Source organism: Brassica napus, chromosome A3 (genome assembly GCF_020379485.1).
Source record: "Brassica napus cultivar Da-Ae chromosome A3, Da-Ae, whole genome shotgun sequence".
Classification (NCBI taxonomy): Eukaryota; Viridiplantae; Streptophyta; class Magnoliopsida; order Brassicales; family Brassicaceae; genus Brassica; species Brassica napus.
The window spans coordinates 1,773,293-1,789,774 of record NC_063436.1 but is presented as its reverse complement, the minus strand read 5'-3'; the positions used below and the strand labels follow the sequence as shown (position 1 = coordinate 1,789,774).

At 38.0% G+C, this 16,482-nt stretch overlaps 4 protein-coding genes and 1 non-coding gene across 7 annotated transcripts; 2 read left to right on the top strand and 3 right to left on the bottom strand.

Moving 5' to 3' along the window:
- The first annotated feature begins 68 nt into the window (after positions 1–68).
- Positions 69–836, top strand: LOC106430218 (putative peptidyl-tRNA hydrolase PTRHD1). Its single transcript, XM_013870986.3, has 2 exons — positions 69–471; positions 547–836. Exons 1-2 carry the CDS (start codon positions 97–99, stop codon positions 727–729), a joined length of 558 nt encoding a protein of 185 aa, XP_013726440.2. The 5' UTR covers positions 69–96; the 3' UTR covers positions 730–836.
- A 105-nt stretch (positions 837–941) lies between these two features.
- Positions 942–2,830, bottom strand: LOC106430198 (vicilin-like seed storage protein At2g18540). Its single transcript, XM_022711086.2, has 2 exons — positions 2,330–2,830; positions 942–2,242 (listed from the first exon to the last, which is right to left on the bottom strand). The coding sequence occupies exon 2, from the start codon at positions 2,217–2,219 to the stop codon at positions 966–968; it is 1,254 nt and encodes a 417-aa protein (XP_022566807.2). The 5' UTR covers positions 2,220–2,242; positions 2,330–2,830; the 3' UTR covers positions 942–965.
- A 2,223-nt stretch (positions 2,831–5,053) lies between these two features.
- Positions 5,054–8,080, top strand: LOC106430239 (E3 ubiquitin-protein ligase MBR2-like). 3 transcript variants are annotated; one of them, XM_013871006.3, is made up of 6 exons: positions 5,054–5,166; positions 5,874–6,928; positions 7,023–7,073; positions 7,153–7,254; positions 7,350–7,508; positions 7,662–8,080. In XM_013871006.3, exons 2-6 carry the CDS (start codon positions 5,894–5,896, stop codon positions 7,800–7,802), a joined length of 1,488 nt encoding a protein of 495 aa, XP_013726460.2. In that variant the 5' UTR covers positions 5,054–5,166; positions 5,874–5,893; the 3' UTR covers positions 7,803–8,080. The 3 variants fall into 3 exon arrangements, with proteins under 3 accessions (XP_013726460.2, XP_048625326.1, XP_048625331.1); XM_048769369.1 differs by having other exon boundaries at positions 5,062–5,190; XM_048769374.1 differs by lacking the exon at positions 5,054–5,166 and adding an exon at positions 5,248–5,833 and having other exon boundaries at positions 5,931–6,928.
- Positions 8,081–8,083: 3 nt separating this feature from the next.
- On the bottom strand, positions 8,084–11,526 carry LOC106430228 (HBS1-like protein). Its single transcript, XM_013870997.3, has 7 exons — positions 11,311–11,526; positions 11,067–11,231; positions 9,906–10,264; positions 9,061–9,828; positions 8,688–8,927; positions 8,469–8,603; positions 8,084–8,381 (listed from the first exon to the last, which is right to left on the bottom strand). Exons 1-7 carry the CDS (start codon positions 11,399–11,401, stop codon positions 8,253–8,255), a joined length of 1,887 nt encoding a protein of 628 aa, XP_013726451.2. The 5' UTR covers positions 11,402–11,526; the 3' UTR covers positions 8,084–8,252.
- Positions 11,527–14,153: 2,627 nt separating this feature from the next.
- Positions 14,154–14,284, bottom strand: LOC125607326. Its single transcript, XR_007338486.1, has one exon. It is a non-coding gene; the product is annotated as a small nucleolar RNA snoR77 (small nucleolar RNA).
- Between the last annotated feature and the right edge of the window lie 2,198 nt (positions 14,285–16,482).

Below are 16,482 nucleotides of genomic sequence, written 5' to 3'. Positions count from 1 at the left end.
ACGAATATGAGCTCATAATTAAACTGGGCCTCTTAAAAAGCCCATTAATAAAATCTTATCCACGAGCCAAGTCCACCACGTGCGTCTTCCTTTCATATGGCCTCCGCCGTCGCCTCCGCTGCGTTTCGACTCCCGCTCGCTACCCTTCGATTCTCCAGCCCTTCGCCGTGGACTAGCTTGCAACATTCCACGATCTGGATTCGTCATCTCCGTAGCATCACAACAGCTTCCTCCATGAGCCAACTAACCAGCGAAACCGATGCCTCCCGTAACGACGAGAACTCGGCTGAGAAACCAGACGACGTCGTGGTGCAGTACGTGGTGCTTCGACGAGATCTGATCGATTCGTGGCCACTCGGGAGCGTGGTAACCCAGGGATGCCACGCGTCGGTTGCGGCGATATGGTCGTTCAAAGACGATCCGGTAACGCTTCAGTACTGTGATCCACAGCACATTGACTCTATGCACAAGGTACTTGGCGGTTGTTAATCGAATAACAATGTGAATCAATGGTTGATGATTAAACTCGTTTTTTATTTAAATCAGGTCACTCTTGAAGTTAAAGGAGAAACTCAGATGTTGAATTTGTCAGAGAAGTTGAAGTCAGGAGGAATCTCTCATAAGGTGTGGATGGAGCAGCCGGAGAATGTTCCGACTTGTATCGCCACGAAGCCTTATCCCAAATCTCAAGTCTCTCCTTTCTTCAAGAAGCTCAAGCTTTGCAAGTGATTCTTCTCCATTTTTATATAAAAGAATCAGATGAGTTGATGAGTTAATCTCTTTTTAATTGTTAAGTTTTTGCATATAGAGTAAAGAACAGAAGCAGATTTACTATATCATGTTGATGCTTAACCAAAAACAAGAAACAAAATTAACAAATGAAAACAATGAAAAACATTGATATAGGAGTAGCTAATAAGACGCAGTTGCTTATGTTATGTGATATAAAGAGGCAGATGTATATTTCACTTAGATGCAGCGGTTTCATAGTCAATAACTGTCTGAAAGGCTCCAGCAAGAGCCAAGACCTTGTTCTTCCTTTTATTCTCTTGCATCTTAGTTGCTATCACATCGTTGTAAGCTGATGGAGATTCCTTCTTTCCTTGCACCACTTCCTTCTTTGCTCCTTCCTCTGGTGATTCTTCTGCTTGATCCTTTGTTTCTGTTGTTGGTGCTTCTTCAACTTTGTTGCTTTCGCTCTCCTCTTCTTTATCTTCTGCGACTTCCTCTTCCTTGCTTTCTTCGGCATTCTCAGCTTCTTTCATAACTGGAGTAACAACTGTCTCGCTATTCTCCTCGTGATTTTCAACTTCTTCCTTGTCTTTATTGTTGTCTTCTTCGGTGTTCTCTGGTTCTTTCTGCTCCTCTGTTTGCTCTTCTGTTTTATCCTCATTGATCAGCTCTTCTTTCTCTTCTTCTTTGGAGGCATCCACTAGACCGGTCTCCTTCTCTTCACCGGACTCCTCAGGCTGTACAACCTCTTCTTTGGAGGCATCCACTGGACCGGTCTCCTTCTCTTCACAGGGCTCCTCAGGCTGTGCAACCTGATCCTTATCTTCTTCTTTCGGTTCTTCTCTCTGGTCAGAAACTTGTACATCGGTCTCAACCTTGACAATCTCCTCCTCATCCTTATGATCAGGCGCAGGAGGAGAAGAAGGTTCCGGGGCAATCTCTTTACCCGAAGATTTCTTTGGAACCTTCTCAGAACCTTCCTTTTTGCTCTTGGAAGAACTACCACCGCTCAGACCGCTCTTCTTCACCCCTGGAGATCCTCTTGAAGCCACAGGAGTCGATTTCACCGTGCTGCTTCCTCTGAGACCGCCTCTGCTGCTTCCATGGAATGATGAAGAACGCAGACCAGTGGCAGGCTTCTCTCTTGGAACCACGGGTCTGTCACGTGAGCGTGCAGGAGAGGTGTTGAGAGACTTATTATGGGATGACGAAGTTGATGAAGTCAAAGACGAAGGAGGACGATCAAAGGAACGTCTACGAAGAAGCTTGTCTTCGACAGCGCTGTTCTTCTTCAAAAACTTGACCGGGTCTGGTCTGGAGCTGATTGTGGGTTTGAGATAATTGGGCACAGGCTTCTCAACTGTCTTCTTGTCAGATCCATCTGCATCTGATGATGGTGCTGGCTTTGGCTTTCTGCCCAGAGATCTTGATCTGGTTAGGTTTGGGTTGTCTGGTTTCGTTTTCGTTGTACCAGAGCTCGTTGCCATTATTCAATAAATAACTAAATGACCTGAGAAAATGTAATATTTCAAGACGTTATCAAATAGGTAGCAGCAATGCTTAAGACATTAATTGTTATGAGAAGAAGAAGATATACCTTGAGGTGAAAAGGAGATGAATAAAAGCATTTGAACAAAAGAGAAGAGACGTGTATATCAAGAAAACTAACCTCCAAAGATTTGTGGTGGAAAATTAGGGTTCTTATTTATTTTTAGAACTCTGTTTTTTTTGTAAACGGAGCTTAAATCCCGCATAACTTTGGTGGATGGTGATGGTAGAGAACATGAATCGTCCCTTTTATATATTTTTCACGTTAACAAAACAAGACCCAGTTATAACGATTTCGACCGTTTTGGGAAACCGTAGACTTTTGTTTGAGCTGGATAATCTTTTCCACGTAATTGCAATTTAATTAGATGGCCATGCATATCTACATTTATTTATCAGTTTTTTTGTTTCCTAGTGAATAATAGTTTATTTCCTTCAGTTTTACATGCTCAATGGGGAAGTATATTCTTCCTTATTTAGTTTAACAATAATAATTAAATGTATTTATTTGTTGCTTATTATTAATGACAATATCTCTTTTTGATACAAATTAACTAATCAATATCTACATTTTAAACTGTTTTGTTTTGATGGAAATCATGACTACGAGTGTAATTTATTTACAAGCGTTACATATGATGATTCAGTGAAATATTAAATCACAGATCTGTTCATGGCTCCCCAAGTCTTAGTCTATAGTATACAAATTACACTAGTGTGATTTATTTTTGTTAATTATGACTCTCTGTTTCTGACTGTTTCAAACTTCCCATGCATGGGCTTACGAGGCTACGATAATGCCCCCACGTCGGTAAGATCAACACTCACAGTCTCGTACTTTTTTGGGTTTTGCTCTTTTTGGGTGTTTAAAATGAAATAGTAGCTTGCATGAAGAGGTAGACGAAAAAAGAAGAAGAGTAGCTTGCAGTTGCATGAAATGATTAATTATATTGTTGAGGGTTAGGATATTTTGAACCCTGATCCCAATTAGATTATGTTTGAGAGAATCCTAACCGAAGAAGCATGTTTGGTTGAAATGGAATCGGTTTGGTTTGATTTGGTACCGTAAGTGTACATGTCGCCCACTCATCCTGTCGTATATAATAATGTTCGTTCGCATGTGATTAAAATAGATAAGAAGACTATGTCTATGGAGTAGTGTTCCACTTAAATGCATATTATAGCATATAGGGGTGGTTCGAAATGTGCATTTACACATGTATAGTCCCTGATAACTATTTTCAACTAACTTTCATATAGCCCATAAATCTGTGTGTTTAAGCTAATTAGTAACTACTTCTATTTCATACTAAAAAAGAGTCCTCTCATGGCATATGATGTCAACAAATCCCAATTTATTAAACATGAATACATGTTAATTAGTTTATCCTTGTTGACCAAAGAAATGTTTATTCGTTTCATCTCTTGATTTTACGCCAAAAAAGACGATACCGATACGTTTGTTAATATAGCTTTCTCGACGTTACCAAATAATTAATGATAATATAATCTGTTTTATTAAGGGAAAATTGCCAAAAGAGAACAAAAAAATCAGGTTGTTGTCCCTTTAGTATAAAACCAATTTTGTCTAGTTTTTCTTCTTTTTATCCTTTGTATTTCTGAAAACTAATGAAATAAATAATTTTATGAATCAAAAAAATTATTAAAAATATAAACAATTAATAAAACATCCATATACACAAGCTGGTAATTTTCTTTTGTTCAAAAACTTGGTAAATAAGATTTTTAAAATACGTTCTACTAAAAGTAGAATGCGTCTTCTATGAAAAATGGTATAGTAGAAAACGATTTCTAAAATAAACACGTTCATCTACTTCTTTTAGAACGCTCATTTTACTATTTACTAAATTTCTAAAAAAGAGGAATGCACATTCTACTAATCGTAAAGGTATCCACTTTCCTTCCGAATGCATCTTCTACTTTTATAAAGTATTCTAAATTTCGGAGAATGTGTTTTCTACAATGTAATCTTACGTCTACTCAAAGTAGAAAGTGTATTCAGAATTTTTATCATTCTTCTAAACTTTTAGAAGTCGCCTTCTACGGATAAGAATACTTGATTTTTTGCGAAAATTAATGAAATTTCAGTTAACAAAATATTCTAAAAATCTCTTAGAAATATTTTAACTTTCTAAAACGTGTTATAGTCGATTTTACTTAAAAAATTAAAAAAAAAAGATTATTCATTCTCTTCCTCATCAATCTATGGTTTTTACATAGTTTTTCTTTTTGATTCTTCTCACAAATTCTTGTTCTCTATGATGCATATCTATACCTCTTTTTTTTTTCGATTGCCTTTCAACTGTTTTTTACCTTTTTTCCATTAACTTTTTTTTAAATTCAAATTAACTTTTAAATTGTGTTTAATTAGATTAAATATAGGGTTAGTTTTGGGATTATGAGAAAAATTATACTATTGAGACAACTTTATGTTGGTTTTATACTAAGGGGACAACAACCTTGTTTTTTTGTTCTCTTTTAGCAATTTTCCCTTAATTAGTTTCAAACTCGATTAGTTTCAACAAAAAAAACAAGAGAAATTTAATTCAAATATCATTCCGTCTAGAGTACGTAACGCCGCTAACGACAACGGTGTTGTTTTGGCTCTTCCGCCGTATGATGGCGACGCTAGTGTGGATCTCAGCCGTCCATCTTTAGCGTCCAATGAACCAAACCCGAAACTAACGGCCCTGATCTTTCTAACCGCTTTTTCCACGTTTGTTACATCACTTTAAATTAAAACTTTATTTTCTGACAAAGATTAAAACTTTCTAAATTATATATCGTCTTCTCTGTAGCTCTCCGCGTTTTCTTTTGTTAATTTAACAGACGGCGGAGAATCGTTGCTCGGAAAAGGAAAAAAAGGTAACTCCCGAAGTTTCTCTCTCGGTAAGACGATCGCGAGAAAATAGTTCATATGTTTGTTTCAGATTCTCTCTTTGCGCTTGTAATGTTACTGTTTCTATCTGTGGATTGAATTTTCAGTTTTGGCACAAGTTTTTTTGTTGGTTCAAAGGTCAATTTATAGTTAGATTAGTGTTATTGTTGTGTTAGCTCTGATCGGTAACTTTTGAAAGGGGCAGAGTTTCTCTTTAGTGTTGTATCTATATACGTCTCTCTCTCTCTGTTTTGAGTTTTTGAGGTGGTGTCTGATTGGTGAAAGCTTGAATCACGGGGGAATAAAGAGTCATTGTGATTAATGGAAAGTCCGTGTTTTTAGAATGAAGGCCCTTTGTTTTTTGCTCTTGGATGGGACCATTACTCACCTCTCTCTTTTCTCTCTTTCGGTTTCTTTAACTCGTGTTTTTGATCACCTCTCTCTCTTTTCACGATCACAGAATCAGGTTCGTGGCCTGATGTTTATGATTCATCACGTTATAAACACCTGGTGTTTTGCTCTTGAATAAACACCTGGCTTGTTTTTTTATTTGGTGGAAGATTGTTCTTAAAGCTTTGGCATTGTTTGTTAAATTTTTGTTTGGTGTTACTTGAATATTCTATTTGAGCTCACGCTGGATGCACTTTTAATCAGGTATCTCAAAAACAATATTGTTTTTTTTTTTCTCTTGAAGGAAAAGGGTTTCTTTAACTCATGGATAGATGTGCGGGTAAACGATTGGTTGTGCCAGGAAAAGCAAGCGGCCCTGTACTACGTGAGAATATGTACAAGAAAGATGAAAATAATGTCTCTTTCTGCAGACATACTGGTTGTAGTGCAAAGGTAACTCCCCGGATTGGCTTTACGGACAACAACAGGAAAGTTGGTCGGCCTCCGATTTGTTCTTCCTCAAATGGAAAGGAAATTGCTGGGAGTTCATCTCGAACTACTCCGGGTGGATTTGGATACTTAAGAAAGCCAGCCAAAGGTAGGAGACAGCCGTCGTCTAATTTGGAGACAGATTCTTCGGAGACGAGCAGTGTTCATGATGATTTAGCTGCAGCTAAGCCCATCCTTCCACGCCTAAAGACTAAAAGAGGCATTCAGTCTCAAAACACTGTTTCTGGAGGAGTGGTAATGACAAAGGCAGGAAGATCAAGTAGAGGAACAAGCACATGTAGTCATCAGGAATCTGACTTGGACACTCGAGTGGGTCCCTCGGTTTCTTCATCCTCTGGTAGCGACCGCACTGTAAGAGGTGGTCTGAGCAGGAATGGATTGAGGAACTTGAGGTGCAACTCTATGTCTAATGTTCTTCCAACTAGCTCAAGCTCGGCAACAAAAATCAGTGCGAGTAAAAAGAAAAACTCTGATGGAGAGAGCAGCTCCTCTAGCAAAGGCAGTAAGAGTAGCATGTCAATGTTAACGGGAATGAATCAAAGTTCTTCTCGTGGAAACGGCATCACACTCTCTGATAACAGAAGGAATCGTACAGTACCACCAACTATCAGGGATAATAGTGTTGTTTCAAGTAGTAGATCAGGACGACGTGGAGCTGTTGCATCCCCTGTTACCTCTAGACAAACACCTCACCGTGCAACACCAATCAATTCCAGTTCTTCTCGTTCATCAAATAGTTACAGTAGGCAGAACAGGAGTACCGGCCGGTTACGTAGCATGATGCCTGGTAGCCCTTCTTTGGTGAACCGGGATGGTTTAAGTCGCTACAACATTAATGGAATTGCTGAGGTAAGAAGTTACCATCACCTTGTTGTCTGATTTCATTATATAAGCTTTGGCATGTTCCTGTGTGTTTGCTAACACTATCTTGAAAATGTCTCAGATACTTTTGGCCCTGGAGAGAGTTGAACATGATCAAGAGCTTACATATGAGGTAATTACAAGCCAGCTTGGTCTTTTGATGTGAACATGTTTTGTCCGTGTTTCTGACGTTTCTACTTCTTTTCCCACAGCAACTGGCCTCTTTAGAGACGAATCTATTCTTAAGTGATATGATCAGATTCTACGATCAGCATAGCGACATGAGGCTTGACATTGATAACATGTCATATGAGGTCAATCTTGCACCCTTTGGCTAGTATTTCCCCATTTTTAGCTTAACAGTCAAAAGTCTGCGGAAACTAAAATCATGTTTACACAAAATTTTCAGGAACTACTAGCTTTGGGAGATGAAATGGGTACAGTGAGCACAGCTCTAAGCGAAGAAGCACTCTCTAGAAGCCTAAAGAGAAGCATCTATCAGGAGACAGATGAAACTGGTGCCATTTCTCTGAAAAAGGATGATGATATCAAGTGCAGTATTTGCCAGGTCTCTCTTTTTATTTACTTTCTACCCCAAACTACAAATTAATCCACTAGTTTTCCTAGTATCTTAACTGATATAAGACAATGTAGTGTAAGGGTTTTAGTGTAAAGAATTAAGAGGTTAATGTTGTTATCTATTTATATATATGCTACGCAGGAAGAGTATGTTGATGGAGATGAAGTAGGGACTATGCCATGTGAACATATGTACCATGTGAGCTGTGTACAACAATGGCTGCGGATGAAGAATTGGTGCCCTATCTGCAAAACCTCTGCGGAGGAGGAGAAGTCGTTGTAGTGATAACACGCCACACCTAGCTTTAGCTTTGTGAGATGATTCCAAGATGATGCAGATACATTGTTTCTCTTTCGTCTTCACCAAGTGCTTGTCTCTACATCATCTTGTTCTCTCTCTACTTCTCTTCTTTTGTACATAAAACACTTTTTTTTCTTTTGTCCCAGTTGGGTACAAATAGGCATATAAGATCAGGTGACAATTTCCACTTGTAACAAAGCTCAACTTTTGATTTGTACCTGAAACATTTTGTAGTTTATACTACACTTTCTTTTTCTGTATTCTTCATACAAAATCTTGTTTTTTATTCTTCATTTTAAATAAAAGTACACTTTGAAATTTTTTAAAAAAAAGATTAAACCGATTTTAGGATATTTCGCAAGTATTGCAGACAAAAGATAAGATGACTCAATTTCTAATGAACAAACAAAATTTTACAACAGTTGAGGATTTTTAAGAGTCTTGGATGATCCGAGTTACTTTGCCCATTGCGACTGTTCTTCCTGATGATCTAAGGAACACTCTCCCAAGAGCTCTACTTTCAGAAAATGTCTCCACACAAACTGGATAATGAAGACTCACCTGCAGATTATTACAGCAAAACATTGTCATACAAAGCAGTTTTTGTAATGTTACACAAAAAAAAAAGTCAAGTGAGAGATTACAAACCTCAAGCATTGCACTTTGTTTAGCAGTTAGACAACGAGGAGACTTCTTTGTCGGCTCCCCTGTTTTCGGATCAAGCATTGCCACAAGCTTCACAACTGTTGCTGCTTCCTTTGCATGGTGCACATGAAACTCCAACTACAATTGAGATATGATTTTTCAATTGGAAAGGGTCAGAAAACATTATACCAAATGAGAGAGAGAGGGCCTTCTTTTATTTACCTGAGAACCGAGCAAGATCGGTGTTGCACCTTCCAAGACGAGCACCATCAACTCCAAATGAGTTGCTACTGAAACCGGGTAATCAGGATGGCACAGCACACCTCCTGCCATCACTTGATTTGCATCGATCCCTTGCAAAGCTATAGCTACGTTATCTCCAGCTCTCGCGATGGTGCAACCCTGAGAGTCACGCTCCAGAGACCGCACGGTTCCTTGCTCTCCTGATGGCATAACCATTATCTAGCAAAAAGTTCCAGTAATGTAAGACATTAGTTGACGCAGTGAATCCTTAAACAAGATACTAAAGGCACATCCATAATCGATTTAAAGCTAATGACAACAAAAGAGAACAGACAAAGTAGTAGTTGTGTACCTTGGATCCTGACCGAACAGCTCCAGCTTCAAGTTTGCCACATGCAGATACCTGCCCATGTGAGTTTGATCTCACAACGTCACATATAGGCATTAGCAGAGGCTTTGAGACGTCTCTACCAGGAGAGTTAACAGAGTCAACTGCATCCAATAAACATGGACCTTGGTACCATGAGGATAGGCGGCTTTCAGAGGGAGCAGAAACCAAATTTTGGTTCTCCATGGCACTTAAAGGAACCCACGTCAGAGACGACTCTTTAAACCGACACGACTGAAGAAAAGATCCAACATGCTGCCTAATCAAATCAAACCTGTCCTTGGAATACCCAACAATATCCATTTTGTTAACTGCGACTATGACTTGCTCCACGCCAAAGCCTCTAAGAACACGCGCATGCTCCCTCGTCTGTCCTTTCAAATTATCAAAACCAGCTTCAAAAGCACCGATGGATGCATCCACGACGAGAATCGCCGCATCTGCTTGCGTTGCTCCTGCTATCATGTTGGGAACAAAGTCTTTGTGTCCAGGAGAGTCTAGCAAAACAACATGGTGTCGTTTGGTGTTGAAGTAAGCAACCGCCACTGTCATTGTGATCCCTCTTTCCCTCTCTTCAGCACTCTCGTCCAATGCCCAGGCATATGCAAAGGACCCCTTGCCCTGCAGCTTTGCTTCTTTCTCAAACTTGTGCATTTGCTTTTGAGAGATTCTTCCTAGTAGATGCAGTAGTCTACCTGAAAGCGTTGATTTGCCTGAATCAACATGTCCAACCTACAATCAGATTGCAAATAATCAGTAATCCGCATTAGAGAAAGAAAAAAATCAGTATAATAGTCCAAGAAACTCACGATGGCGAGATTAAGTTGAGTTAGTATATCTGATTCTTTATCAAGAAGCATCCACTCCTCTGGCTTATGGTTTGATTTTGATCTTGCGCTTCTACTTTTAATATCTCTGGAGGTTTCTGCTTCCCCAGTCAAAGACATCTTGTTCATAGTACTAGTAAGACTCTCTGACGCCTCCATATTTTTTGAGGAAGAAGTTGTCTCATGAGACGAATCTGCTTTTGCTTTTGGCACACTTTTGCTAGATTTTACGCCGCCAATATGAGCGTGTCTGCCTTGGGAGCTAGTTTCTGATCTATCTCTTTCTTTCTTTAGAGGGTTATGTACTGACGTATCTTGCCTCTCTTTCTGCTTCATGCTTGCTGTTAAGAGTTAAAATCCACCAATGGAAAAATCAACTAGACGAAAACAGAAATTCCAAAGTAGAACACTCCCAAAGAGAAGTCTAAAATATTGAATGATTGTCACAGTCGATATTCATCCCAATTTATAAGAAAAGATAAACACCAAATCCAACAAGGAAATTAAATATAAACAGAATCCTACTGAAATAAGGAAAAATCAAAAAAAAGGAAAATCCTTATTAGACTAGAACCATAACTTCAGTTATCACTAGCATCACCTGAGATTCTCAAAATAAATCATATAGGTCCAATTCTAGCGAGGAAAAAAACAATAAGAAGAATTTGGATACCATTGACTCTACCATCAATTGCACAGACACACATATATTCTATAACAAACACCTAGAGATAGCCAAAATCACTACTTTTATCAAACATATAACAATATCTCAACCAAGTGACCTCAGAAAACAAACTCACTGTAGTAAGACCATCTCCAATGGCTTACTCTATTTTTTACTCTAAAATAGAGTAACTCTATAATAGAGTTTGAGTTTGCTCCAATGGTACTCTATTTTAGAGTAGAAAATAGAGTGATGAACAAAAAAAAACAAATTACTCTATATTTGGAGTAAACCTATTTTTTACTCTATTATAGAGTAAAAAATAGAGTACCATTGGAGCATTTTTTACTCTAAAATCTATTTTAGAATGAAAAATATAATGGGGTTGGAGATGCTCTAACAACAACTAGCTTCTCTGACTAATACAAACAACAAAGTGTTCACTAAAATAGATTTGAGGATAGAAGAGACAGTACCTGTATTGTTGTTAATGATAGTTTGGTTTCCACCAGCCACTGTATCATGACGAATAGCACCGCAGATATCACACACATTCATACTCTCATCATTGTCATATGTACAGATTCCACATCTCCAAACCCCTTGCTGAGCTATTTCTACTTCCTTCTGTTCAGATTCTTCTGCAGAGCCCATACAAAAGAGATCAATTAAGCCACAACAACAACAGACTCACAAGATGGGAATGCGGAAGATGTTTACCATGTTCATCATCATCATCATAGTCATAGTCATAATCATCGTCGAAACCATCATCATAATCATCGAAATTGGAGAATCCTTTACGAGGCATCGTTTTGTTTCTAAGCTCCTTCCAGCTTCTCCGCCTGCGAATTGATTATTACAGGCGATGGAGCCGAAGAGGAAGGATCCGGATCAAGGTTTGGGTCCGGATTCGGGATCCGGTTGGATAGTTTAATTAATTTGGGCGTTTAATGGGCCTGTATGCTCTGGACCAACAACTTATTGTTTTCGAGAGATGTTTTGATATTGATCTGAGGATAACATGGAAATATTTTTTCTTTAACATTAACCCATTTGTTTTTTTTGGCTAAGAACCTATTAGTTTTGGACAAAACAAAATGCCATATATAGCGCCTTTTTTTTATCAAATGCCATATCTATCTTATTAAAAGAGAACAAAACAAAACAATGTAAGTATGTAACTTAAGGCCAAATAATATGTTGTTAAGCGATGGGCTTGAAACCCTTGGTATCATGCAGGAGGTTTCAAATCTCGTGTGGACTAGTCGAGTGTCCAACGCATAGTACAATCGTCTTTAAGCTTGAAGTTCTCAAAATAGCCATCTCCTTTATGGCTCTCTTTTCAATTAGAAAGCTTAAGAGGATTACTACGCAGAGGAATGCTTTTGCTGCCGATTTCAAGGAGCTTTAGAGGATATCGTTTTGTATAGGTGGAAGTTATGGACATGGAAGACGAGTGAGGAAGCGAGCTAATGTTACCATTGACCATTAGTCAACAATTAGCTTTTCTGACTAATATAAACAACAAAGTCTCATTACTATAGTTTGGAAGATAGAAAGATAGTACATATACTCTTTTTAATAATTTGATTTCCACTAGCCACTGAATGACGAATAACACCGCAAATATCACACACATGCATACCCTCATCATTGTCATATGCACAGCTTGAACATCGCCATTACCCGAATATTTCCGTGCGTAGCACGGGAGATAACACTAGTTATATTCTAATTTGATATTTTGGCTTGTGTGTCATGTGTGACAAATAAGATTATGATTTGTTTTGTTTTGGTCACATACTTACATTAAGGCCAAAACAATCAGAACCTTAAGTTAATTCTAATTTATATACTTAATTATGATTTGTGATAACGGTTGCCGATTCTAATGGTTGTAACTTGAAATTACTGGTCACAGTTAATTAATTATCCCTGAGTTTCATAGAACAGAAGCATCGTTTACACAATTTCGACTACATCCTTTACACTTTGACCAAAACTTACTGAACTATGAATTCAAGTCTTCATCATTTAATTTTTTTTTTACTTCAACAAACAATTCATACTTGCTTACGCTTTACATACGATCATTCCTACATTCTTATACTAACTTTCCTACTAACTATAATTATGACATCTATCATCGCTACAGTCATCTAATACTAGCTCACTCTTAACAACTCCATAAGACAACTCTTGGACTTTTAATTTAGTGAACAAACTAACCAACTAAAAACTTGACTAGTTTCTTGTTACGGTTTGATATAAATTTAACTTCAGAGTTTGACTTGGTGCTGACTTGTATTTTCTTCTTCCACTTACGATTCTCTTCTTCTTCTTGCTTATTATTGTTCTTCTTCTCACTGTCTTTCAGTATTTCATTCGCAGGTTTGACTCAAGGAGTCATTTCTCAACAAGAGGTGCTATAGGCTTCATCACCTTGTGGTTGTGGGTTCTCTTCTCTTGCATTGTCCACAATGGCTCGGACACACCCGAACAACAACAACGCCTATGAGAATTCCTGAGAGCCATTTTGTACCAAAGGATTTTGACCACCCAACTAAGAGATAATTTCGATGTGAGGATTGAAATATGAAGCACGCTTCAATGAGAATCACAACGAAGCGACCTCGAAGCCAAACGTGCCTACACTCAACGTAGAAAATGCAACATACTTCTAAGAAAGAGGCATATAAAAATTAACCCCTCAAAAATAGTCAATAATGAAGTTTAATATAACCTTGCGAACAACATTCGTCAAGACTCAAGTGTCTTTACTCAACAGTTCAAAAATACCGGGTTTACAAAACACTTCGAAAGACATTTCTGATTAATCAAAAACAAGTTCATTATCATTAATTACTAATCATATATATAACGAAGGAGATAAATGATCGTCTGAAGCAGTCAACTTTACCCTTCTCTTTACTGCTCACCGTAAACACAAAATCGAGATTATAAAGAATAGGAACCATCAACGCATAGCTCAAGAACACAAGAACAGGTCCAAAGATCCATAGCATCAAAGGCAAGCTCAGAGACGTACTCAAGAGTCACGAAGTTTCCGATTCCACCAAAATCTCCCGAATGGTCTTCGAATCACTTGGGGACAATTCCGAATTTCTTCTCAATATTTTTTGTTTATGAAAAGCTCTAGTCTTCGAATCACTTGGGGACGATTTCGAATTTCTTCTCTAATTATGTTTCACTGTTTTAATTTATAATCTCTCTAAGCAATTAATTTGTCAACTACATATTCATTTCTACGTTAATATTCGATAATTCTCGGGAACGTTTTATAATAATCGACCCTAACAACAATGTACTAGTCAAGAAGGCCCATCACAAAAAGAGGATTACGTAAATGGGCCGAAAAGAACAACGAATCCCTTTGCGAGTTTATTGTCAGGGAGATTGGGAGGCAATTGATCATCTCAAAGAGAAAACAAGACCTAAATTAGCTGTAATGAATCATTGAGCTAATAACTAGACCATTTCGAATCCGACCGGATAAACATTTATTAGCAAGGACTATAATATGACTGGGAGGAGCAAAGAATGTGCTTAAGACTTACTAGACCAGCTTCAAAGACAAAATCTCAGCAAGCCTGAAGAGCAGAAGCATAGTTTTATCTAGGAGCAGTTAAACACCTCTCATGTCATTGTTTATTTAACAAGTAGGCTGCCTGAATCACCGCTCCATATAATCATCATAATCACATATAATCAAATCAAACACAAAGAAAAAAAACAAGACGAAACTATGTGAGATCTATCTCAGATCCCAATATCAATAAACGATATTGGGACAGAAACTGAAACAGATCTCCGATTGTGGTCTTTTTTATTTAGGGCGCTGCATTCATCTCTAAAGCATTGTTATAAAGCTAAAGAGTCAAACTCCAGTCCCAGTTTCAAATCTAAACTAACAGTAAGAAACACATGAACACATATCGCACAGAACATAACAAAACAAAACACAGATCTATTGAGACATAGATTGAATGCAATGTTTACTCTGAACGATAAAGCTGATACTTTTAGAACATGAATAGAGAGTATCAAAGTTTGACGCAGCTATTTAAAGGACACAAGGAAGAAGATCATTAGGTCAAAAGCTGGGTGGGCTGACTTTGGGCTTTTATTTTGGGCCTGAACTTGATACTTGTTAAAACTTTTTTGGGTTGTTGGGTCCGAACGTTTTATTAAGTCGTTGACTCGTGGTTGGTTATTGATAAATAGACAAATGAACAAGGTTAGAGACCCCGAGAGAACACTTAGAATTGAACTCGTTTGTTGGTTGTCTTCTTACAATTTTGGTTACTCCGGGAGCAAAATTTCATAGACATTATTGAGGGATACTTTCAAAATAGTATTTCACTTGATTAACTTTGTATGTGTTGTTCTTCTACCTTAGAACGCAGCTATTTAAATGATTCTTAAAGTGATTCCTCTGGAGATCCAAGACTTGTTCTTGGGACATTTAGATGTGAGTAGCTTAAAAAAAAATAACTTATCATGTGAAAACCTTATATGCATGGGCTATAATGGGCCTCAGCTGAGAATCATCGGTTGTTTTAAGGAACTTGTGATCCGGAAAAAGAGAAATAAATGTTTTTTTTTCTTAAAAAAAAAAAGAAAAAAAAGTAGAAAAATCCACGAGCTAATGGAGTGTGAGACGCACGCAGTCTAGCAATGCGTGTGGTCGTGGAGAGATTATGCTACGGAGGAGGGTGAGCTGTCGTGGATCCCACATTTCTCTGAGATATGGTCCACACATCGGTTGTGTTTGGGGATAGACGCAACTCTTACATATAAAACATCCAGCGACTCGCTTATTTACGGGTATGACCTCGTTTTCCCCAGTATTTAAATATTCATGTCATCACGTAAGCTTATTCGAAAATTATTGTTTTTTCAGACAAGGATCTGACGGTTCAGATTTAACCAAACTTCGTCAATATAAATATTCCAGATTGTAACTTATTCATTCAATTATTGAGCCACTCTCCGTTCTTTCCTTCTCCATTTTTCTTACAACTTGATCCAGTCCCTCTCTCTCTCTCTTTCTCTTGTCCTTACAAACTCTTTATTCGAAATATTCAAGATTTTTACAGAGATCTTGGGAAATCTGGGTTACTTTGGCACAATTTTTTCTCTTCAAAGCTCGAAAATGTTTCAAAATCTAAGCGAAATAGAGGTCAGGAGATTTCTCTAGAGGGGTATTTTCGTCATTCTTGACCCTGCCCCTTCCGTTCCGGTGAGCTTCACCGTCGGTCATATTAATTTTGCTTCACATTTGTAATAATGTGTCTATCAGTTTTGATGCAATCATGATGGAGATGGGAATGATTAGTCTAAAACAAATGGACAGAGTGTGTTCATCAAACCCGCCGCTGACCTGGCCAAAGTAAAAATCTAAAGTCTCGAGAGAAAAATAAAAAATATCAATGTGGCCCATGTCAGGCCGTTCAGATTACACAATTACCAAATTACCCATTCTTTAGTTATTGCAAGAAGAAAAAATAAAAAGACAGACTCATGAATCAACGGCTACGAAACTGTCGCTCGGATTGTTAACACGATCCGAACCGTCTATGTCAGATTACCCGGGCAGCTAGATCGGGCAACTTCACCAAACAGATCTCAACCGTCAGATCACAAATCAACGGTGGATTAAAACACAAAGAGTTTGTCGGGCAGACATCAATCTCCTTTAAGAAGAGATGTTCCTCACCTTCTTGTTCCTCGTTCTGCTCTCTCAAGACAAAAATAAAAACACACAAAACTCTTTAAATCAATCAATCTTCCTGTTCTTTTCCCGATCGCCGGAATTTTTCTCCGGTGTCGTTAAATCTCCACTTCCCCCGTCTTAAATAATCTCTA

What these genes read in the sequence shown, in the direction of transcription:
- LOC106430218 (XM_013870986.3), top strand. Translation starts at nt 97, where the DNA reads ATGGCCTCCGCCGTCGCCTCCGCTGCGTTTCGACTCCCGCTCGCTACC. An exon ending in ACATTGACTCTATGCACAAG is followed by an intron (nt 472 to 546) that starts GTACTTGGCGGT and finishes TATTTAAATCAG; the next exon opens with GTCACTCTTGAAGTTAAAGG.
- LOC106430198 (XM_022711086.2), bottom strand. Translation starts at nt 2,219, where the DNA reads ATGGCAACGAGCTCTGGTACAACGAAAACGAAACCAGACAACCCAAAC.
- LOC106430239 (XM_013871006.3), top strand. Translation starts at nt 5,894, where the DNA reads ATGGATAGATGTGCGGGTAAACGATTGGTTGTGCCAGGAAAAGCAAGC. An exon ending in ACATTAATGGAATTGCTGAG is followed by an intron (nt 6,929 to 7,022) that starts GTAAGAAGTTAC and finishes AAAATGTCTCAG; the next exon opens with ATACTTTTGGCCCTGGAGAG. An exon ending in TTGATAACATGTCATATGAG is followed by an intron (nt 7,255 to 7,349) that starts GTCAATCTTGCA and finishes CAAAATTTTCAG; the next exon opens with GAACTACTAGCTTTGGGAGA.
- LOC106430228 (XM_013870997.3), bottom strand. Translation starts at nt 11,401, where the DNA reads ATGCCTCGTAAAGGATTCTCCAATTTCGATGATTATGATGATGGTTTC. An exon ending in CTCAACTTAATCTCGCCATC is followed by an intron (nt 9,829 to 9,905) that starts GTGAGTTTCTTG and finishes ATCTGATTGTAG; the next exon opens with GTTGGACATGTTGATTCAGG. An exon ending in AACAAAGTGCAATGCTTGAG is followed by an intron (nt 8,382 to 8,468) that starts GTTTGTAATCTC and finishes AATAATCTGCAG; the next exon opens with GTGAGTCTTCATTATCCAGT.